The sequence below is a fragment of the Nannospalax galili genome, unplaced genomic scaffold (assembly GCF_000622305.1).
Source record: "Nannospalax galili isolate Female #2095 unplaced genomic scaffold, S.galili_v1.0 scaffold267, whole genome shotgun sequence".
Classification (NCBI taxonomy): domain Eukaryota; kingdom Metazoa; phylum Chordata; class Mammalia; order Rodentia; family Spalacidae; genus Nannospalax; species Nannospalax galili.
In genome coordinates this window covers 439,735-462,432 of record NW_008357518.1, presented here as the reverse complement: position 1 = coordinate 462,432, position 22,698 = coordinate 439,735, and the positions used below count along the sequence as shown (strand labels likewise).

Below are 22,698 nucleotides of genomic sequence, written 5' to 3'. Positions count from 1 at the left end.
GGCCAGCCAGGACTACATGGTGGGCCTGTCTTGAAAGGGAGGTAGGTAAGGTTGGTTGTTTTGTTGTTGTAGGGGAACAGGGCAGTAAATTAACAGGTATTATGGATGAATCATGCCCACCTCCAAAATGTGCTGCTATCATAAGCTCTAGTGTTTGTAAATATAACCTTTTCTAGAAATGAGGATACTTGTAGATGATCAAATTAAGATGAGGTCAGCACTGTGTGTCCCAAGGCAGTATGACTGGCATTCTTATAAGATAGGGAAAACACACAGGGAGCCTGTCCCACAGTGACAAATGGAAAGGAATTAGAGTGATGTTAACTTCAAGACAAGGAGCGTCAAGAACTGACCAGACTACCAGAAGCTAAAAAGGGAATGAGGGATCTTTCCCTGAAGTCTTTTGAGTCAGAGTGTAGTAGGCACCCAGAACAGAAAATGGGACCCTGAGGCTATGCAGGAGGCAGTTATTAGTGAGCCAGCACAGTCCCTGAGAGATAGATCTCTAAAGCAGGGCCTTGAACAAAGAAAGACACAGTCTTCTATATCTTCTGTTAGTTTCCCTTTACAGTTATTTGTCTCCCATATATGGTAACACACATATTCTGCTTAGATGCTCTGCGCTACAAGGTCATGACAGGCAGCACTGTGTACATGCACTCAGGCTACACTCCCTTTTCTTTGTTCTGGGGGGTTCCTACCACAAGAGCATAGCAGAGCTTATTGTGAATTTAGGAAGCCACCTGCAGGCGAGGCTAGCTATGAATGCATGAACTTTGCAGGTTACAACTTAGTGTTGCAATGTCAAACATCTTAAGCTATCTGGGAAACCAACATAGAAGGCTACTATCACCAGCCAGGCTTTCCATGATGGTAGCTTCATAAAGGGTGGCAGGGGAGGTGTGCACGGTAGGCACCCACATGAGGCATGGGTATGAAAGAGCAAAGTCAAGGATGCCTTCTGGTTTGGGGGCTTGAGATGCTGCAATAATAATGGAGTTGCCACTTACTGAGATGAAGAGGTCTGCAAGCTGGGACTGGAGGTCAGATGTTGGTTTGGGAGACACTGAGACATACCAGCTGGAGTCAGGGGTCAGTGCTAAGAAATTATATTGTTATAATCAAGCTGTATTCTTATCTAAACTGTGTCCTTGCAAGCTTAGGCCATTTGAAGTTTCCTCTTGTTTTGCTTACTGGATAGATATCTTGAAATGCAACCCAGTGATGTTTTACTACTCAGTGATGGTTTATTGCTCTGTGATGTCATTATTACCCTGTATTACACTGTAATATCTTGCAGTTCGGTGTTGCTTTCCAGCCAACCATGCCTAATTACTGATAAAGATGTAAAACTAAGAAAATGAAGAGTTCACCAAATGGTCTAGCAAGACACTTGGTCCAATTATTCTGACAGGAGTGTTAGCTCAAATGTGACAAATATCTACAGTTCTGCCTGTGATAGCTGTTTTTTTGTAAACCGCAATGACTGACTCTTCACTCAATAAACCTAATCTAGATATAGATCAAAAGCTATAGGTCAACAGATGTCCTGACCTATGCCTGGGATATCTACTTTGTAAATTGTGATGACTAGGTGAACTCATTAATTTTCCTGGGATAACACTGTCCATCAATGAAAAGAGCCATAGGGCCTAGGAGGCAAACATAAAATGATGACTTGAAAAGTCCTATATAACCTCATGTGTACTTTGCTCTGGGCCCAGAAAAATCTTGAAGCCTTTGTTACTTATTCTGGGACCGCACGCATGTGAAAAATAAACGGAGCTCTCCAACACACCGTTGAGGGACGCGCTTAATCTCTCGGTTTTTCGAAGAATTGTTCCCTAACAGTGCGGCCTGGAGACCTAAGTCTCAGACCCACCAGACATCAGCACATCACCTATCTGAGCAGCTAGGTGTCCCTGTGCCTCCACCTGTTTTTTGATGCCCAAACCAACCCTATAATGTCCTGCCAAAGGCAGCTGGTCAACCAAGCCGACTTCTAAGTCAGTCGTGTCCTATAGCGTCCACTGACAAAACGCACCTGAGCACAGTCACGAAGACTCTTTAGTGACCAGCCTATGCACAAAACTCCATCTGAGGCCAGGTCGGCTTGGGCATTGCGCTTGTCAACCGGCTGAATAGATGGAAAGCGTGGATGGTGCCAGTGGGCAGTGCTGGTCAGGACCACGCTTCTTGCGGCGCCAGCCGGGAACCCAGAAGGAGCGACCAATGGCTGTGGCTCAGAGACGCCAAGGCCGCCGGGAACCCGGAAGAAAGGCCTATGGGCCCTCGCCGGCGCGGGGGTCCGCCGGGAACGGATAGCAAGGCCAATGGCTATGGTCGATCGGCCGCGCGAGGGCCGCTGGGAACACGGAAATCCGCTGGGACGCCATGGGTGTCCGCTGTGTGGCAATCGGTTCCTGTGGGCGAGGTAAGATCGATACCGGCGTGGTCTGGATGGCCTTTCGTGGGTGCGGGGCTGCGGCGGCCGTTCTGGCGCTGCTGTCCGCCGCGATCGCGCTCTACGGACCCCCGCTGCACGCAGGTACCGGTTGCGGCTCCTTCCGCCGGCGGGTGGATCCGAGGAAGGCGCGGCTGCTCGCGGGGCCCGGGCCGTGGGGAGCAGGAGCCGCAGGAGTCGCGGTCCGATCCGGGGGCAGGGCCGCGCGCACGCTCCGGCTAGAAGCTCCAGTACCCGAGCTCAGAGTTGCAAATTCTTGGGCCACGGGGGTCGAGGCCGGGCTCGCCCCCTTTCGGGTCCCTACACCTGGTATGTGTGCTTAGGGAGCTCGAGAGAGGGGTTAACTCAAGTGACACCTGGAGCCCCAGCCAGCCACTCCTAGGACCCTGTCCCAACAGTGGACTTCGAGGTGCCTTTTCAAATAGGACAGACTATGTAGGAGGAATTCAGGCATGGATTGAGCAAATGGGTCCTCTTTGGTTCCAATATCTCTTCAGATAACTTTTGATCCATCTGTTTGCCCTCTGAATACTTACTTTTCTAACAACTATACTGCTAAGTAATGCGCAGCGTCTCATTTCTCACAAGGTGGAGAGAAAATTGTTGACCACTTTTGTGTTGAGAGCAGAAGCTCTGAGGAAGTGACTTAGCGCTCCCCACTAGTAAGTCACTGAAACTGTGAAGTGTGCCATTTGCTGGAGTATTTATTAGGAAGGTTTGACCTTGGCAGAGATCAAAATTTGGAGAACTGTTGGCTTTTTGTTTTCTAGTTAGTAGTAGTAATTGCACTAGGGAGGTGGGGGTTCCTGAGTCTGTATAATCTGTTACACCAGTAAGGGGGGGGCAGTTGATTCTGTTGAGCACCACTTTAGAGACTTTCTTTTCTTGGTAACTGTTTGCCTTACATTCAGACAGTCTGTGATTAGTAACATTTTTCTTTGGGTTTATGGGAGAGTTCATTATTAGATTGACTTGTTAAATTTCTGCCAAAGAATGCATAGAGTTCTACACTGTAGATTTTTAAAGCCATCTGTGCTGAAGGTGTATCTCATTTAATTTAAAGGTTGCTGTCACATGCTCTAATTTATAATTCACATTAACTTAAAGCACTTTGGGTGCAAAAGCAGTGCTAATCGTCCTCAGCCACCCTTCTTTAAGGCCAACAAAACCCAAACAGATTTGACCTGTTTTTCCAGACTTGGGATTGTTATGGTGACAAAGTCACTTATGTAAGTAGCATTTATGTTTTAAGTAGCCTCTTATTAGGGCCTTTTTATCCTTCAGGACTTTGGTTCTTGTATTTAATTCTTTAGTGGATAGATCTAACTGGGGTGTGACAGTAAGCCAACTAAAACTTGATCCTGTGTAGTGTTGGAAAATGTAATCGACCTAACAGAACTTTCTGTCTTGATGTAAAACAACTGCTTTGAATATATTCAGGTTACCCTATTGGCATGTTCTATTGTGGAACAGATGGCATGAACTTTTATTTTACAGTCGTAGAACAAAAGAAAGTCATAAATCAGTGTAGTTTCCAAGGACAGTGAAGCGGGAAAAATTGTGTGGGTCTCAGACATCTTACAGCACTCAACATTCCCTACTGTTGTAGTGGAGATTGAGCTAGTTTGTTGTCTGTTGTCAAATACCATGACCAAAAGCAACTTGGTGAAGGAAGAATCTGTTTCACCTCCCAGGTCACAGTCCACCTTTGAGGGAGGGAAGTCAAGTAGGAACAGAAGCAGAAACCATGGAGAAATAATGCTTACTGGCTTATGTCTTTCTTTCTTTTAAAAAAGATTTATTTTTATGTGTATGAGTGTTTTGCCAGTGTGTAAGTGTACTACATGCATGCAGTGCCTGAAGAGGCCAGAAGAGGGCATCAGATTTCCTAGAACTGGAGTTACAGGTGGCTGTTAGCTGCCATTTGGGTGCTGGGAACTGAACTCAGGTCCTCTGCAGGAGCAGCCAGCGCTGTTAACTGCTGAGCCAGCTCTTCACTTGTCTTAGCTTTCAACTACTGTGATAAAAACACTGACCAAAACCAACTTGGGGAGGAAAGGGTTTATTTGGCTTACAGCTCACTGTCCATCATCAAGGGAAACCAAGGCAGGAACTAAAGGCAGGAACCCAGAGCAGGAGCTGGAGCACGGACCATGGAAGAGTGCTGTTTACTGCCTTGGTCTTCCAACCTGCCCTCAGCCTTTTTTCTACAAACAGGATTACCTGCCCAGGTGGCACTGCCCACAGTGAGCTGGGCTCTCCCACATCACTCAACAGTTACTCAAGAAAATGCCCCCATAGGCATGGTTACAGGCCAGTCCAATGGAGGAAATTCCTCAGTTGAGACTCCCTCTACCCAGGTGTGTCAAATTGATGATTGAAGCTGTCCAGCACACCACCCCTAGATTTGTTTTTCTTTTAAGGTTTGTTTTTTTTTTTGTTTGGTTGGTTGGTTGGTTGGGTTTTTTTTGTTTTTGTTTTTGTTTTTTGAGACAAGGTCTCCCTGTAGCCCCAGCTGGCCTGGAGCTCACTCTGTAGACCAGGTTGGCCTCAAACTCACAAAGATCACAGAGATCTGCCTGCCTCTGCCTCCCAAGTGCTGGGATCAAAGGCTTGTGCCACCATGCCTGGCTATATTCTTTTAAGATTTTTATTATTTGTGTGTGTGTGTGTGTGTGTGTGTGTGTGTGTGTGTGTGTGTGTAGGTGCCTGCAAAGGCCAAAGGTGTTGAGTCCCCCTGGAATCACAGGCAGTTGTGAACTACTTGACATGGGTGCATAGAACTGAACTTGGATTCTCTGCAAGAACAGTACATGTTATTAACCTCTGAGCTATCTCTCCAGCCCTAATCATCTTTTTACATTTTTGTTATTTTTATTTTCTGTGTATGAGTGTATTGCCTGAATGTATGTAAGTGCACCCATGTCATGCAATGCCTGCAGAGGCCAGAGAGGGTATCAGATTCCCTGGAACTGGAGTTAGGAATGTTTTTTAGCCACCATGTGCATGCTGGGAGTCGAACCTGGGTCCTCTGCAAGAGCAGTCAGTGCTCTTAACCGCTGAGCCATCTCATCAGCCCTAGCCATCTTTCTTATATATCCCACAACCACCTGCCCAGGGGTGGCACTGCCCACGGTGTGCTGGGCTCTCCTATATCAGTCAGTAATCAAGACAGTTTCCCATAGACATGACTACAGGGCAGTTTCATCTGGGAAATCCCTCAATTGAGACTCCCTCTTCCCAGGTGGCTATTAGTTGTGTCAAGTTGATAATAAAAACTAGGACAATGCTAGTAGATACTGTAAAACTTAGTGATACAGTGTGGGAAGTTTGCTTAATACAAGACTGTTGGGTCAGATACCAAAATAGATGTTTAAGTCCCTAAGATACAAGATAATTTTGACCCTTGTCTTACAACATTCTATCTTTCCCCCAACTGAGATACTCTAGTCACCCAGACCAGGCAGCCTGTAGGAGTGTAACGTAGTAGATGAAACTACTTCAGAGACTTCGACTGAGTATTGGTGAATGGGGCACAGTGCTGGGTGGTGGTGAGGATTTTACTTAGCATTCATACAGTTGTAGTTAAAAGGGACAGGCTGTACTTGGTAGCAGATTTTTTTTTCCTTTCTAAATGGTTTTAGAGAATATTTGAGAAAGACTTAACTCTTGGTTGTGAGGTGCATAATTTGGCTAAAGAGTAAATTACTTTGCCTTTGAGTGTCAGCATCTTGATAAAATGGTGCAGCAGAACATAGGAACTCACATCTTGGTGAGTCAGAGATGGAAAGCACGGCAGAGATAAAAGATTGGTGAAAGGCTCATTCCCAGCAGGTAAAGGATGCTCTGGAGTTACTTCCAGGGAACAAGGTGGGAGGATTTCACTGGAGAGAGAACACCTATATTCTTACAAGAAAGTGCTTTAGGGGCCAGCACATCCTAATTGAAGGTGTACCTTTCTGAGCATGTTTAGCTCAAGATCAGAGAGTCCATGTTCAGAGTTAAAAGGGCAGATGTGGACACTTTTGGCATGCTCAGTTTGGGGACATAAAGATAGTGAACATGAATGCTTCTGAGCATGCTCAAATTTAATGTGATAACGAGCCGCTTTACTCTAGGTGTCTAAAAGAATGACTTGGTGAGCCTGGCAGCCTCTGCTACTTTCTCCCAATATTAGCTGAAACAGAAGGGGGAACTCTGAAGGTACATCAGTGCAGCAGTTTGCTCTAAAGGTGCTGGCCTTGCTTAGCAGCTGACCTTGGCACCTTACACCACTCTCAGTGCCAGCTTCCTCCTCTGTAAACAGGATGACAAACTGGTTATTAGTGAGGAGTGTGAACATTAAGCACTCAGTCTGGCACATCTCCTCTTTCTCAGACAAAAAGACCAGAAAGATGCTGGCCCAGGATGCCTCTGCACCAGGTGATGGGAGGGGACATCGTGGGCATGTGCATGAGAGGTTTCACTGCAGGTGTGGAAATGGACAGAAGTGAGGTTTCAGGTGGGTAAGCAGAGGCTTGGGTGGAGGGCAGGTATCTCCCCAGGTGCTACTGCTGCTGGAAGATGCAGGCTGTTTTCCCAGCTGTCTCATCCACTTCAGTGGACATCCAAGTGACCCAGTCACACCAAATCCTTTCATGCAGTGTATCCCAGGGAGCACCCAGGAGTACTTTCCTGTTGCTCAGGCCTGTGTGTAATGAGGATAGCGCAGGTCAGGAGTGCAGGTGGAATGTGGAGAGTGTTGAGGGTAGTGGAGAGTGAATCAATCTGGAAGTGGCACTGAAGAAATAGAAGGTGGCTCATAATGACAGACTTCTAGACCAGAGAGACCAGAGGCTTCCTTTAGCCAGGCTTAGTAGAGCCTTTCCCTACCAGAGGTTCTAGGTCACATCTTTATCCTTTGTGGGTTTGGAAGTTGGTGATAGGTAATTGGGTTGGTGGTGATCAATACTATCTTTCCATTTGGGGGTCTGTGCATCTACTAATTAAAGAAAATATCTGAGAGGCTGGGTAGATGGCTCAGTCTGTAAAATGCTTGCTGCATATGTATGAGGACCCCAATTCAACCCCATGTGGTGGCACATGTTTGTAAGCCCAGTGCTGAGGATGCAGAAACAGGAGGTCCCTGGGCCTTGTTGGCCATCCAGTCTTGGGTAATCTGCAAGCCCCAGGTCCCAGTGAGAGACCCTGGCTATGAAAGCAAGGTGGGCTGGAGAGATGGCTCAGTCAGTAAAGTGCTTGATGCTCAAGCATGAGGCCTGTGCTGGGGAGGCACCGACAGGAGGATCCCTGGACTTACTAGTTCGCCATTCTAGCCAAATCTGTGGGCTCCAGGCTTGGTGAGAGAGCTCATCTCAAAAAGAAAAGTGGAAAGCAATTGAAGAAGATACCCAACATTGACCTCTGGTCTCCTTGCACACAGACACACATGTGCACCTGCACCCTTGCCCCACCCTGCCCCTCAGCACAAAGAGGTGTGATGGTGGACGGCTCCCTGCGGAACAGTACTAGAGGTTAGCCTCTGGCCTTCAGATGCACACTCCCCCACACACAAAAAGAAATGCTTGAATATTATTGTGTAAAAAGTGAAACTGGAGGGGGAAAAGTGATAAAAGTCATACTGGAAGAGTCTGAAGACAAAAAGCCTTCCTGTAACAGACTGAGAGAGCGTCTGCCTTCAATGGAACTTGTGAAGCATAGTTTTCTCAGGGGTGAGTGTTTTGCTTGAGAAAATAGTGTTTATATTTGCAAAGCGCCCTTAATTCTGTAAAGAGTACATATGCATGAAGAGCATATGCTTTGCTCATTCTAGAGAGGATACAGACGCTGGGGTCTGCTCACAGCTGAGCTATATTCTGAACATTAAGACAATGTTCAGCTACAGGAAGCTTCTCAAGAAAGGCCAAATGAAGTGGAGATAATTAGACATAACTCAACATGATGAAATTATTCTAAAATGCCACCTTGAACCTAATTTAAGACAAGTGCATGTTTAGAATGTATTTCTGGATTATGTAGTTAGTTTCCAACTGAGTCTTGAAAATACAGTTGGGAAAAATGTGTTGAACGTGTCAGACTTTTGACTAACAGTGGGAAGCCACAAAGGGAACTCCCCTTTCCAGCTGTGAAGAGAGAAAAGACCTATACAGGGAAGTGGAAATGACAGATGATAGTGTATTAAGATAATCCTTTTTTTTAGAATGATGAAACTTTCTGGAAATTAAGTAGCCCCCCTCCCCCAAAGTGCCTGCTACATTCCAGAAAAGCTTGGTGTGTCAGCGTGTTACTGTTCTGTTAACATTTCTATCGTTTTCCATTGTCGATAAATGAAGGAAACCTTCAGATAAAATGTGTAGCATTCACATTGTCAACTTTGGGAGCCGCTCTGGCTGGTTGGGATTCTTTCAGCCTTGCCTGTGTGTAGGAATGGGTGTCTATTTGCCTTTCTGAATGATTTCATTTTCCTGTTTTTCAGTTATACAAAGAGCATTCTCACTCCATAAGGCACACTCAACAAAGGACATGGAGAATCTCTTTCAGTTGGTGAGAAATATTGTACCCGCTCTAACCTCGAAGAAACACAAAGGGCAAGATGGAAGGATAGGCATAGTCGGAGGCTGTCAAGAGTGAGTGCTGGTTGTGGAATGTTCATGTTTAGAAAGACCGTCCACCTGCCTGCCTGTCTACACCTGTCATCCATCCGACCACTTGCCCATCTGTCTTTGCCTCCACCCATCTGTCCATCTGTCTGTGTTCAGTAATCATTTCCAGTGCAATCTGATAGGATGCAAAGTGCTTCTCAGTGATCACCTTTCTGATTAATCAAACTCTGAGGACCTTCATTGCATTGCTCGGTGGTGAGTGTTGGTGTTGCAGTTTCCCTGTTTCCCATTTTGTCCTCTCTTGCACATACCCGTCTCCATACTGTGTGCCTGTCTTACTTTATCATGAAGATGAGACTACTCAGCAAGCCTGGCTTACTTTACAACTGGAAGCCTTTCTGGAAGTCATGTATGAAGTTCTGTAATGCTAGCCTTCATGAAGACCTGTTTTATCTTCACATTTTGTGAGCTTGCAGTTTGCTTAGCACGGAAGGATTTGCAGTTTGTCCTTGTGATTCCTTCTGCATCTGACCATAGTTCTTCCCTGGTTACTGTTCTGATTCTGCTCACTTTCTGTCTGCACTCATGCGCTACCTCTGTCTATCACATACTATAAATATATAGATTATTTTCTGGAGACAGGTGTCCCACCAGGCTGTCCCATGCAATCCTGTTGCTCTCCCGAGTGCTGGTTTTCAGGTGCGCCCCGCTTTGCTTGGCTGGTTGTTCTTATTTTAGCTTGTGTTTCTGTTTCCCCTTTCCTTGTCTTTCCTAGGCTCTGCTTTTGATTAACTTGGAACATCTTTGCACTTTCAAATTCGGTCCGTGTCATTCTTTCTCTATAGCAGTACTTCAGTCTGCAAGCAACTGGGGAAAGCTTTGGTGGTGGCAGAGCTACCAGGTGCTTCCAGCCAGGGGACCCTGCTTTTCCCATTGTGTGTCTTAGTTCGCAGCTAGACTCACAGCTGGACTCAGAATTCCCAGCTGAACCCTTAGCCAGAAAATTTGTGTATGTTGTGGGGTGCAATAGTGTTTGTTCTTCTGTCTTCCCTTTGTGGTTCATCCTTAGGTAGGAACACTTTGGCATCTTTGGCAGAGCAGCAGGTGACTTGCCCTATGCTGTAGATGTGCTCTGGCGGCAGCAGGTTGGCTATGGGCTCCTTAGGCAGTGGTGAAGTGCTGCTCTGGTAGTCTGTGGGGGGCAATCCATGTGTTTTGTGCACCCAGTTTACTTTCATTTCTAAGCAATGTCATCTTGTGTGGAAACTCATCCTAAAAGCAAAAAGCAAATGCTTTCCATCCGAAGCTGTGTTCCCTTTGGATAAAGCATGTTGGCCTTGGTTACCAGCTCAGTGTCCTTCCAGCCATGGCACTTCCGTGTCCTAGTGGAGACCTGTGCGTACCTGTGGGCCTGGGCAGCCTTTGCTTATGCCCTGTGCTGTGTGTCTCATCCTGGAACTCTGTTGTCAGAAGTGAGAGCACTTGTTTCGACTGTGGAGGAGATGGCCACATGTACAGAGTGGCCCTTCATCCTGTGTGCTTAGCTTTTGTCTCCAGTGTGTTTCCTGCTGGATATGGGCTTACCAGTCATAGTGACTCACCCAGCCCCAAAGGTGAGGGCCTTTCCTTCTGTGTGCAAGTGGCAGTAAGCACCCCATATCCTAACGTGGCTCCCACAGCCTAGTGTGGCCTCAGCTAGTGTCACTCCTTGAGGACAGAGTCCTTCCACTTTGGGAACCTGATCCCTCCTGACTGCCTAGAGCAGGTGGTTACCTCCACCTTCTCCCTAGTAGAAATCTGCAGTCAGCCCTTCCTTGTATTTGGTATGGAGGCCTCAGTCACACAAGCCTATGTTGGGAAATGGTCATAGGTGTCATGTATCTTTGGCTTTTCTAGTTCTGACTCGTGTGTGAATGTCTACTGAACATGTCCTAAGTGCTGGGTTTGTGTTTGGGGCCTGGAGCCTGTATTGATTATTTGACCTTCCCATATATTGATTATACCAGTTCACACATGTTCTTGTCTATATTGGGGACCTATTATGGACAAAGGTGTGTATGCTTCATTGACGTTTTGACTCCAGTGTTTCCATTTTAGGTACACGGGAGCCCCATATTTTGCAGGAATCTCAGCTCTCAAAGTGGTAGGTTTACCACAGACTCCTTTATTGGGGTTTTTCTGATTAAAAGTTGGGCTATTTAGTGGGCTGGGGTGATGGCTCAGCAGGTAAGAACACTTAATGTGCAATCATCAGGGCCTGAGTTCAAATCCCTGACACCCACATAGAAAGTCGGGCATGGCCCTATGGTCCCACATTGTTAGGGGCAGAGACGGGGAAATTTCTTGGGCTTGCTGACCCCCTGCCCAGCTCCAGGTTCAATGAGAGACCCTGTTCCGAGGGAATAAAGCAGAGGTGATAGATCAGGACAGTCTATATCCTCCTCTGGCTTCTAGGCACACACACACTCTCTGGGAAATTATGTATGCTGGACACACCTTGAATCTGCTCTGACCTCTTCCACAGCTACACAGTAACTTGGCATTATAACCTTTAAAAAAAAATTAAATTTTCTTTGTATTTTACTTCATCAAAATGATCCTTGGAGGCCTTTTTTAGGTCCCATTTTAAGCTGCTGATGCCTTTAATCCAGTTGAGCAGTTAGCATGTAGTGGTTGGGATGGGTCTGGCTGGTGGTATGGCTCTGCCTTGTACCTGAGAGGGCAGTAGAAATCTGGCTGAGTCGCCAAGCATTTTCTTAATTCATTTGCCATTTCCTAAAGCCACTGTCTAACTTCAGTCTGTATTTGGGTTTGGGGAGCATAAGCACTGAGTCGGACATCATATGTCACAGCATGAGAGCTTGTATGTGAAGCTGCTTGCAGCCCTGTTAACCGTGGCCTCCTCTAAGCCCACCTCTGATTTCACTTCTCAGGGTGCAGATTTGACCCATGTGTTCTGTACCAGGGAGGCTGCGCCTGTGATCAAGTCCTACAGCCCCGAGCTGATTGTCCACCCAGTCCTGTGAGTCTATGTGCGTAGATGTCTTTACCTGCAGCAGCATTTTCACACTAACGCTAGGGCTGCTAAGTGTCTGCTGTGCTGTTTGTGGCGGGTATTATATGGAGTAAGAAATCATAGGGAAGCCAGACCTGGTGGCACATACCTGCTACCCCAGCTACTCAGGAGGCTCAGGCAGAAAGCTTTCAAACTGGAGGCCATCTGGACAGCTTAGTGAGACTCTGTCTCCATTAAATTTAAAAATTTTAGAAAGGTCTGGGGTGTAGCTCAGTGAAGCCCTACGATGGAGCCCTAGCAGCACAAAGAAAGAAGAGAAAAAGGAAGCCGTAGTGAGTCTACTGTTCTTCTACCAGAGTAAGACAGTGAGAGGCTAGAGGAGGGGCCTGAGGGGCAGGCTAGTGCTGTTTGTGGGTCACTCAGTTCCAGTGGCGGTCTGGGCTCTGGGGTTCAGTGCCTATTCCTGTGGCTCCCCAGAGTAGCCCTAAACTGGAGAACTGCAGTGCCATCCTCTCCACAGGCCAGGCAGTGCCACCAGCTGTTGGCTGGTAGAGCTTAAGGTGGAGGTCAGGACGGGGTCCTTTTTTGCTTTTTAAATATGTATGAGTATTTTGCCTGCATGTATGTAAATTGCACCCATATGTGCAATGCCCACAGAGGCCAGAAATGGGTGACAGATCTCCTGGAACTGGAGTTACAGTTGTTAGCTGCCATGTGGATGCTGGATATCAAACTCAGGTCCTCTGCAAGAGCACCTGGTGCTCTTAATCACTGAGCCATCTCCAGCCTGGACAGGGTCCTTTTTTGTCTCTCTCTTTTAAAAAAAATTTTTTTCTTTTTTTTTTCTTTTTAAGTTTTATGTGTATGAGTGTATTGCTTGCTGTGTGTAAGTGCACCCATATCATGCAATGCCTGTGGAGGTCAGGAGAGGGTGTCAGATCCCCTGAAACTGCAGTTACGGGCGGTTATTAACTGCCACGTGAGTGCTGGGAATTGAACCCGGGTCCTCTGTAAGAGCAGTCAGTACTCTTAACTGCGGAGACATCTCTCCAGCCTCTTGTTGTCTCATTTTAATTACAATAAAATAAAGTGAAATAAAATAGTCCAAAAAGCCAAACCCAGAATAACCCAGTCCATGGAGAAGATTAAGGAGCTGTGAAGGCCAGTGTGGGGTCTATATTGAGCCCTGGGACAGGAAACATGGGGTTGTGGGTCAGTTGTTGAGAGTTGACAGAGTCTGCAGGTGAATTCCTGGTATGGAGCCAACTCCAACTTCTTGTGATAATCTGGAATATTAGTATGCAGGATGCTGACAGGGGAGCCTGGGGGGGAGAGTCTGTGGAAAGGTGCTGTATTATTTTGCAAATTTCTACAAATCTAAATTATTCAAAATAAAATGATTTAGGACTGAAGATATAGCCTAGCATGTGCAAGGCCTCAGTTTAGTGTACAGTATTCTACACAAAAAGCAGTTTGTAAAGTAAGCAATTAAATGGAAACTTGAAAAAAACCATTCCACCCTTTTCCTTTTTTAGTGACAGTTCTAATGCCCTCCAGGAGGTAGAGAAGTGGCTCCCCAGGCTGCATGCCCTTGTCGTGGGGCCTGGCCTAGGTAGAGATGACTTCCTTCTCAACAACGTCATGGTAAGTGGTTTCATTGTCAGACAGCTCAGCTCTACATTGGGGCACAAGCGTTTGTTGCATGTTCCAGTCACAAACTGCACACTTGTTTCATCTTTGGGCTCTTCTTAGAGGTGGATGGATGACTTATAAAATGAACAGGTTCTAGACTAATGACTTCTAATTAACCTTGGCAAACTCACCAAACCTTGTGTTTTGTGACCAGAGCATTTCCTGGGATCCTCAATTTGGTACTACACCCAAAAAGATAATGAATGAATATGGGTATGCTTGAGAATTAACGTTATCAAAGCACTGAAAGACAGTGCCCCGTCTTCATTGTGCACAGAGAAGATTGGGAAGGAGGTTCTGGAACTAGGGGTGAAAAGACAGAATGGTCTGTAAGACAAGGGAAGATCCAAACTTGTACTTCCCCAGGGAAGCTGAAGAAACCGGTTTGAATAAAAATGTGTGAGGCCTGGCAGGGGAGCACACAGTTCCAGGAGTCAGCCAGTTCTGAGAGATAGCTGGGGGAATGAGTGTCCTCTGAGTTCGGGCCCACTCTTAAAATCTTAAGAGTCGGGCTTTTTTGTTCAGGTAATTGTAATGTTAGCATAGTAACATTAGTAGATGGAGAAGACGTGTTGTGAGGTGGGGGAACTGATGCTGCTGGTAGTCATGAAGGACTTTCAGACCAGACCAAACCGGATGAGTGTCTTGTTCACTCTTGGCACTGGTGGTTTCACATGAGCAAAGGGCTGGCATGGGATTTCCTGTCTAGTTCATGGAGGAGCAGCAGAACTGAGGCATGGACAGAAGCTTGGCATCAGGCTTGAGTAAACCCCTGCAGGGTGACCCCGCTTGCCAGGGAATCCCAGCAGTGACTCTATCTCTGTTGATTTTCTCATTCTGGGTATTTCATGAGTGGAATTGAATCACATGCTGTCGTGTGACTAGTCATTCACACAGCATGTTGTCATATTTGTAGTTCATGTAGTGTTAGACTTTTCCTCCCTCCTGACTTGTCCAGTATCCTGGGTGAAATTCAGTAGACCCTAAATGTGAAGGTGCATCTGGAACACTGCCGTGGCCTGTGTTTTCCCAAGACTTGGGTTCAGCTTCTTGGTTTGTAGAAGAGGCAGCTGGGGCTGCAGGAGGGAAGAATCTTGTTGACCCTGTGGGCGAAGTTGGGCAGAACTGCTGCCTGTATGGTAAGCTTCCATTCACAAGCCGCTTTTGAACCTAAGTTGTCTGCCTTCACACTCTATTCTGTAACTCATCTGTGGGTCCTGGAGACATTTTCCTGGTATGATATGGGTGGTCCTCCCTTTTTAACTATTTTACTAGCTGTATCATAACTGGTATTTACTGTGGTATACATACTGTTATGCTTTTAACCAGTATGTGTGGACTGTTTTTCCATTTTCAGTGTCTTGATATTTATACACATGTGCATGTGATAGACACAGCCTGGCTTGACAGTTTCTTTGGATCAACCGTTGAGGTCCCATTGAGGAACTAAAGTATGGACGTGTGGGAGAGGCTCCAGGACTCTCAGACTTTGAGGCTTGCCCTCCCAGTGACAGAATACCCTCCCAGGGCTCTGCCCCTGGCACTGTGACTCATGAAGAATTTGTTATGCTTTCCAGTGTTTGAGTGTTCTCTTTGGGCTGCTTTATTAGGAAAGCCTAGAAGAGACCATGGTGTTGTATTGTGAAATGCCACCGTAGGAAATCAGAAATGGACCTGCAATCTGAGTCAGAGAGCCCTGTAGGGTTATCAGTTAAGCCAAGTCACAGCAAGCAGGTCAGAGTTCATTAAAAAGGAACCAGCTTCCCTGAGGTTCCTGTGACTTGACCACACTTAGGGAACTTTTCACCCACACTCAAAGAACACTTAGACCAGAGCCGAGCAAAATAGATGTTTCCTATAGCTGGAATATTCCTCAAGACACAAGGACTGGGACCAGGTTCTCATTTTTTACTGTTGCTTGTTTATCACTTATTTTCTTTTTAAAAAATTTTTTAAAGGGACTAGAGAGATGGAGATCAGGGATCGAATCCCAACACCCACATGACAGCTAACAACTGTCTGTAACTCCAATTCTGGGAGATCTGTCACCCTCTTCTGACCTCTGTGACCATTGCATGGCATGGGTACATTTACATACGTGCAGGCAATATACATGCACATAAAATAAAAATAAATTTTAAAAAATTTAAAAATTAAAAAAAATTTTGTGTGTGGCAGTGTTGTATTAAAGAAAGAGTAACTTGGGCTGGAGAGATGGCTCAGCAGTTAAGAGTGCTTGCTGCTCTGTCAGAGGACCCAGGTTCAGTTCCCAGCATGGTGCCTAACGTTGGGGAGCCAACACCCTCTTCTGGCCTGTATGAAAACTGCATGCATGTAATGTACTTGTTTACATGCAGGCAAAACACCTATGTACATACAATAAGAATAAATTAAGTGGCCAGGTGTGGTGGCACATGCCTGTAGTCCCAGCACTTGGAAGGCAGATCTTTGTGAGTTCAAGGCTAGCCCAGTCTAGTCTACACAGTGAGCTTCAGGCCAGCTGGGGCTACAGGGAGATCTGTTTCAAAAAGTCCAAAAAAAAAAGAAAGAAAGAAAAAGAAAAGAAAAAAGAATAAATTTGAAAAAGAAAGAGCTTGGATTCATTTAACCAAGAGTGAGCCTGATCTATTCTCAGAACAATTTTGTTCTGATTTCACTCAGAGCTGCTCCTTTGAACAAAGAGTCTTCTCTGTATTTAAATAGCACATCCAGCATGGTGTGGGAAAGGAATGGGGTTTTTATATGTATGAGTGTATTGCCTGCATGTGTGTAAGTGCACCTATGTTGTGCAGTGCCTAAGGAGGTCAGAAGAAACCATCAGATCCCCTGGAATTGGAGCTATAGATGGTTGTTAACCACAATGTGGGTGCTGGGAATCGAGCCTGGGTCCCCTGCAAGAGCAGTCAGTACTCTTAACCGCTGAGCCATCTCTCCAACCAGGGGGAACTTGGTCTTTAACCAGAGTTTTACAAGGGAAGAAGTTGCCTTTTCTGACTCTCCTGGCCTAGAGTAGCATGTAAAGCCATAAACCGATATTATAGACCTATGCCCCCAAGTCACCTTCAACACTTCACTGCTTGCTTCCAAGTCCCTGCTTTTAGCAATACCATCACAGCATGCATGCGCGCGCGCACACACACACACACACACACACACACACACGCACACACATATTCTGGGCTGGGGCCAAGGAAGAGTCATAAAGGAGAAATAGGGAACATAGTTTAAGATTAAAGCTACAATTCAGCTTAGCTTGTAAAAGCTGATTATATGGGGGCCCAAGGCCTAGTAACATTGTTTACATTATTTTGTTAAAGGCTAGCTAAATTTAAACAAGTTGATTACAGAGTAGGAAAGCAGATTGAATACATAGTATTAAATGATCTCAAAGGATAGGATTAACTGGGTTACAATATTACATAAAAGTTCCATTTGTAAAAAGGCATTTCTAAAGTCATTCCCACATGATTGTTTTGCCTGCACGTATTTGTGGGTACCCTATGGGTTCATGGTGTCCTCAGAGGCCAGAAGAGGGTGTTGAATCCCCTGGAACTGTAGTTAGAATGGTTATAGTGGGTGCTGGGAACCAAACATGGGTCAAACACAAGTGCAGCAAGTATGTTTAACTGCTGAGCATTCTCTCCATCCCTTTTTAAATTAAAAAAAAGAATTTATGAGCTGGGTGTGGTGGCACACACATTTAATGCTAGCAGTCAGGAGACCAAAACTTTAATGGTAGCGCTTGGGAGGCAAAGGCAGGTGGGCCACTGTGAGTTGGAGGTCAGACTGGTCTACATAGTGAGTTCCAGGACTGCATAGTAAGATCTTGTCTCAAAAAAAAAATTTTATTTTGTGTGGGTATGTGTGTATGTGTGGGGGTGTGGACCTGTCATGCCAAGCTTGTGTGGATACCAGCACAATTTGTGAGAGTTGGTTCTCCCACCATGTGGGTTCTGGGGATCAAACTAAGGTTGTCAGGCTTAACAGCAAGCACCTTTACCACACTGAACCATCTTGCTGGCCCAAGTAGACATCACTTTTTAATATCTGATATCTGATTACCATGTGGTTTTTTTTTTTTGTCTTAATAGGATTTTTAAAAATGTATATAACTGTATTGCCTACATGTATGTAAGTGCACCCATGTCAGAAGAAGGTGTTGGATCCCCTGGAACTGGAGTTACAGATGATTGTTAGCTGCCATGTGGATGTTGGGAATTGAACTGGAGTCCATCCCCACCATGTGTAGTTTTGGCATAACATGTTGGTTACTATTTTGGTTATATGTGTTTATACTTTTTAAACAGAAAACTGTATAGGATTAAGGTATAATCCTGTCAAATTGGTTGACCATCTATTATTTTGGTCACTTGTTATCTTAAAGCATGTAAATAAAATGGTAATACAAATGGATAATTGGGGCTGGAGAGAAGGCTCAGTGGTTAAGAGCACTAACTGCTCTTGCAGAGGACTTGGGTTCGATTCCCAGCACCCATATGGTGGCTAACAACTGTCTGGAACTCCAGTTCCAGGGGATCTGTCACCATCTTCTAAGGCATTGTATGAGATGGGTGCACTTACATACATGCAGACGTATACTCATACACATAAAAATAATAAAATGTTTTTTTAAAAAAGAAAAATGATTTGGAATTCAGATTTGAGTTCTGAGGGACAGTATGTATTGGGAATTTGAAAATTGTAGATGGGTCTTCAGGGGTTAGCCTAGGAACCCACACAGTACTTGGTGCCCCGCCTTACTAGGCTAGATCATGGCCCTTCTCTGTTTTACCATTGCCTGTACTATTTTGTGTTTGCTTACAAGTGACCTGGTATTGCACTACATTAAGTGCTGCCTGGTTCATTTGGTTCCTTTTGAGAGGGGATGGACAACAATTCTTGTTCGGCTTGTATTCTTTTCTTGCAGAACATTTTGGAAGCAACTAAGGCCAGGGACATCCCCATCATCATTGACGCGGTGAGTGTGACCTCTTGTCTCCCCATGCAGCAAGTGCAGGGCCTCTGAGCCTACTGGTGAAGGTGTGTCCTTGTTCTGAACAGGATGGCCTGTGGCTGATTGCACAGCTGCCGGCCCTCATCCATGGCTACCAGAAGGCCATTCTCACCCCCAACCGTGTGGAGTTCAGCAGACTCTGGGAAGCTGTGGTAAGTTCATGGGCTTCAGGAAAGAAGGAATGTTAGCCCCCCTGACCTGAGGTGAAGGATGGGCTCTGTGGTTGTGGCTTGTGACCAGGTCAACCGTTTGAGCCCCTTTCTTCAGGGACCCTGACTTATAGATCACTAGTGGGCGTTTCCCCTGCGCTCCACCATGCATGCCTCTAAGAGTTCCTGTGCATCTTTGATTGGATGAACAATGGTGTGGTGACCTTGGGACAGGCCCCGCCTGCTGCCAAATCACTGGCCAAATCACTTACTGTGTCCTGCAGCGGCTAGTGTTGTCAGGCTATGGCATCCACCCCATGGGATACAGGGATGGAATGACATAAATATGAAGTATAATGAAGACGAGAGTCCCGACAGCAAGTGTCCCATTGTCATTCAGATTTTCATAATTTCTGTAAATCTGGTTTGACCAGCTAGGTGTGGTGGCACAACCTTTAATCCCAGGACTCAGGAAGCAGAGGCAGGTGGATCTCTGTGAGATTGAGGCCAGTGTAGTCTTCATAGTGAGTTACAGGCCAGCTGGTGCTACAGGGAGATCCTGCTTTAAAAGACAGGAAAAAAAAAATCTGGTCTGTTCAGATAGAGGTCAGGTTCTAGAGTAAACACTAGGTCAGAATCCCCCTCAGAGGGCTAGGGACCAATATCCTAGACCTCCTGCCATCCACCCAGCCCTTAACCAGTGCTCTTGATTTTTGTAGGCATGAACATCTGAGACTCTTGGATAGGATGGTATTTACCCTGCCACTGGAAGACTTGATTTTCTGTGCTTGTTGTCCTGTGTTGTAGCTCACAGGTCCTGTGGATACCAAAGACCACAGTGGATCTGTGTTGAAGCTCAGCCAGGCCCTGGGGAACATCACAGTAGTCCAGAAAGGAGAGCACGACCTGATCTCCGATGGCTGGCAGGGTGAGTGGGGGTGAGGGAGTGGCTTCCCTCTCTGCATGTTAGTCACACTGGGCTCCAGCCCCGGAACATGTGTGCATGTGCATGTGTGTTGACATGCATTGAATTTGTCAGCCACAGCATCTTTAAAGTCCTGTGTTCTACTTCTCATGGTTTGCATAGGATCTATGATAGCAGATTTCAAGCCCTGACTGTAGGCTTAGCAATGGCCAAGGCGTTGAAAATCATTTATAGAAGCAGCTGTGGGCCAGAGATCCTGCATAATCCTAGACCACCATCCCCAGCCTGCCACCTCCCTTTTACTAGGCACCCATGACATAGTCATCTGAGTCTTTTACTGTTTGGTCTTATTTTATAAAAATAACTGGGAGGCAGAGGAACCCTCTGAACTAGCATTGGTTGGGAATGTCAGCTGTCTTCCCCTAGAAGCTTAAAGGCTGCTGAGCAAGAGCAGGGTTGGAAGCAGGGACAAGTGCATGGGGTCCCGAGTGGGTATACCACTACACTCCCAGATAAGAGTTTCTTTTTTCATTCTGAGCTGACCACCGAAACAGTTTAGTACAAGTAGCTGTTGGTGGGCTGGAAAGATGGCTTAGTGATTAAGAGCACTTGCTGCTCTTGCAGAGGACCCTGGTTCAGTTTCCAGCGCTCACATCAGGTGGCTCATAACCGTCTGTAACTCCAATTCCAGGGGATCTACATTCTCTTCTGGCCTCCGAAGAGGACGTGTTACACTTACATGGCTGCAAAACACTCATGCACATAAAATAAAAAATTTTTTAAAAAACCAAGTAGCTAGGCCGGGTGTGGTGGCGCACGCCTTTAATCCCAGCACTCAGGAGGCAGAGGCAGGTGGATCTCTATGAGTTCAAGGCCAGCCTGGTCTACATAGTGAGTTCCAGGACAGCTGGGGCTATAGGGAGACTGTCTCAAAAATTCCGTAAAAAAAAAAACAAACCAAAAATAAAAAACAAAAAACCAAGTAGCTGTTGGTGAGGTGTAGAGTTGTTGACCAGGGACCTGAATTTAGAGTCCTTAGAACACTAAGAGGGACAGCATCATGCATGTAGAAACATGCATGTCCACGCACAGCCTTGAGTAGGACGTATACAGAATGATCTCAGGACACCCAGATGTTGAGATGAGGTTCTATCAGAGGAAACCTCACCCAGCACACTCAGAGATAGCATTGGGTTTTTTAAAAAAATTCCTAAAGAAACACATTCTTGCATGCACAGGTATAGTAAGACATGATGGTTAATGGGGATATCCATGTGGGATATTAGGGAACATTATTGGTGGACCTTTTGAGGTATATGTTGAGGTTAGGGTTGGGCTGCAGGATCGGGGCTGATTATCAGGAGCTCATCCTCCCAGTCTGTGAGGTATGGATCCTTGGAACAAGTTGGAGGTGGTGTAGCAAGTGGTGCTGAGAGGCAGCTCAGGAGGAGGGGGTGCTGACACCCACACTCATGTCTGCTCTGTGTTCTGTGCAGTGCTTGTGTGCAGCCAGGAAGGCAGCAGCCGCAGGTGTGGAGGCCAAGGAGACCTCCTGTCGGGCTCCCTGGGTGTCATGGCGCACTGGGCCCTCCTCGCTGGACGGGAGAAAACAAATGGGTATGGCTGTATCTTCATTTGTTCTGCTCAATATTGTTTCATTTTGTCAGTTTTCCTAATAGTTCATGCACTGAATCCCTTGAAACATCCCAGATGAACTTTTAGTCCTACATGTGAGACATCCTGGAGCAGGTTCCCCTGTCCACAGAAAGTGCTATATGCCTGTGCCTGGAGGGTTTCAGAGTTCCAGCTAATCTGCCAAGTAGTCATGTTTGAAGATGCCATTGTGGGGAGTTCAGCCTGGCCCGTGTAAAACTGGCAGTAGAAAGCACACAGGCTAGAGGGAGGCTAATAGGTGTGTAATTCTCTGGGCAGCAGGATGCTAAGCTTACAGGCAGTTTCCACACCTCTGAACCTCCCCTGCAGACCTTTATGGCCACACATGCTAGGTATGGGATGCCCAGCTTCTGGAAGCCCCACCTGGCACCACTGGTGCAAACAGGGTATGTCATATAGACCTGAACTTTGCTTAATTCTGCAGGGCAAAGGCACAGGATAGGTTATATAGTGGGGCAGCATTCTGCCATATTCCAGGAAAACAGTGAACACCATTACAGCATGTACCACCAGTAAGCTCCTGTCCTCAAAAGAAACTGTTTCTCTTGTGCTGATTAGCTCCACAGAATGGGATGGTGGCGGTGGGGATGCTGAGGATCAAACCCAGGGCCTTGTGCTTTCTAGGCATGTGGTCTGCCTCAGTTCTAACAGAAGGATGTGTTGGATGTGCCTCCTGCCAGGGACTCGGTTTCCAAGTGTTTGTGCTTGGATGCTGTGATAAAGCTTCCTCCTCAGAGGTCTGGTTGGCTTGAGTTTGCCATTTGGAGCCTTAGAGTGGGAACATCCCAGAGCCCTCACTGGTCTGGAGGAAGCCTTTGACTCTTTTCTCCCTCTACAGCTCCAACCCACTCTTGGTGGCTGCCTGGGGCGCTTGCACACTCACAAGGGAGTGCAACCACCAGGCCTTCCAGAAGTATGGTCGCTCCACAACCACCACAGACATGATCGCCGAGGTGGGAACTGCCTTCAGCAAGCTGTTCAAGACCTGAGCCAGCAAGGGCTGAGGGGGCAACACTGCCCTCCCGAATGTCCTCCACATGACGAGCCACAGGCCTGGCAGCATGGCTGCTTGCTGGGTCTTGAACTAAACTGGCTGACTGAGAATTTGGGACACAGTTGTTTTTGTCTTACTAAAATACAGTTGAGATGTTGTGACACTAAA

At 46.3% G+C, this 22,698-nt stretch overlaps 1 protein-coding gene across 3 annotated transcripts; it reads left to right on the top strand.

Annotated features, from left to right (window-relative positions):
• The first annotated feature begins 2,279 nt into the window (after positions 1-2,279).
• Positions 2,280-22,698, top strand: Naxd (NAD(P)HX dehydratase). Of its 3 annotated transcripts, none has more exons than XM_008855187.2 (10): positions 2,280-2,434; positions 8,940-9,090; positions 11,164-11,209; positions 12,000-12,088; positions 13,618-13,726; positions 18,702-18,752; positions 18,836-18,940; positions 19,745-19,865; positions 21,359-21,479; positions 22,375-22,698. In XM_008855187.2, the coding sequence occupies exons 1-10, from the start codon at positions 2,395-2,397 to the stop codon at positions 22,523-22,525; spliced, it is 984 nt and encodes a 327-aa protein (XP_008853409.1). In that variant the 5' UTR covers positions 2,280-2,394; the 3' UTR covers positions 22,526-22,698. The 3 variants fall into 3 exon arrangements, with proteins under 3 accessions (XP_008853409.1, XP_008853408.1, XP_008853411.1); XM_008855186.2 differs by having other exon boundaries at positions 2,286-2,548; XM_008855189.3 differs by lacking the exon at positions 2,280-2,434 and adding an exon at positions 2,614-2,773.

Coding starts and splice junctions, on each gene's coding strand:
- Naxd (XM_008855186.2), top strand. CDS start 2,395: ATGGGTGTCCGCTGTGTGGCAATCGGTTCCTGTGGGCGAGGTAAGATC. Junction 9,091..11,163: donor ATAGTCGGAGGCTGTCAAGA/GTGAGTGCTGGT, acceptor TTTCCATTTTAG/GTACACGGGAGCCCCATATT. Junction 13,727..18,701: donor TCCTTCTCAACAACGTCATG/GTAAGTGGTTTC, acceptor CTTTTCTTGCAG/AACATTTTGGAAGCAACTAA.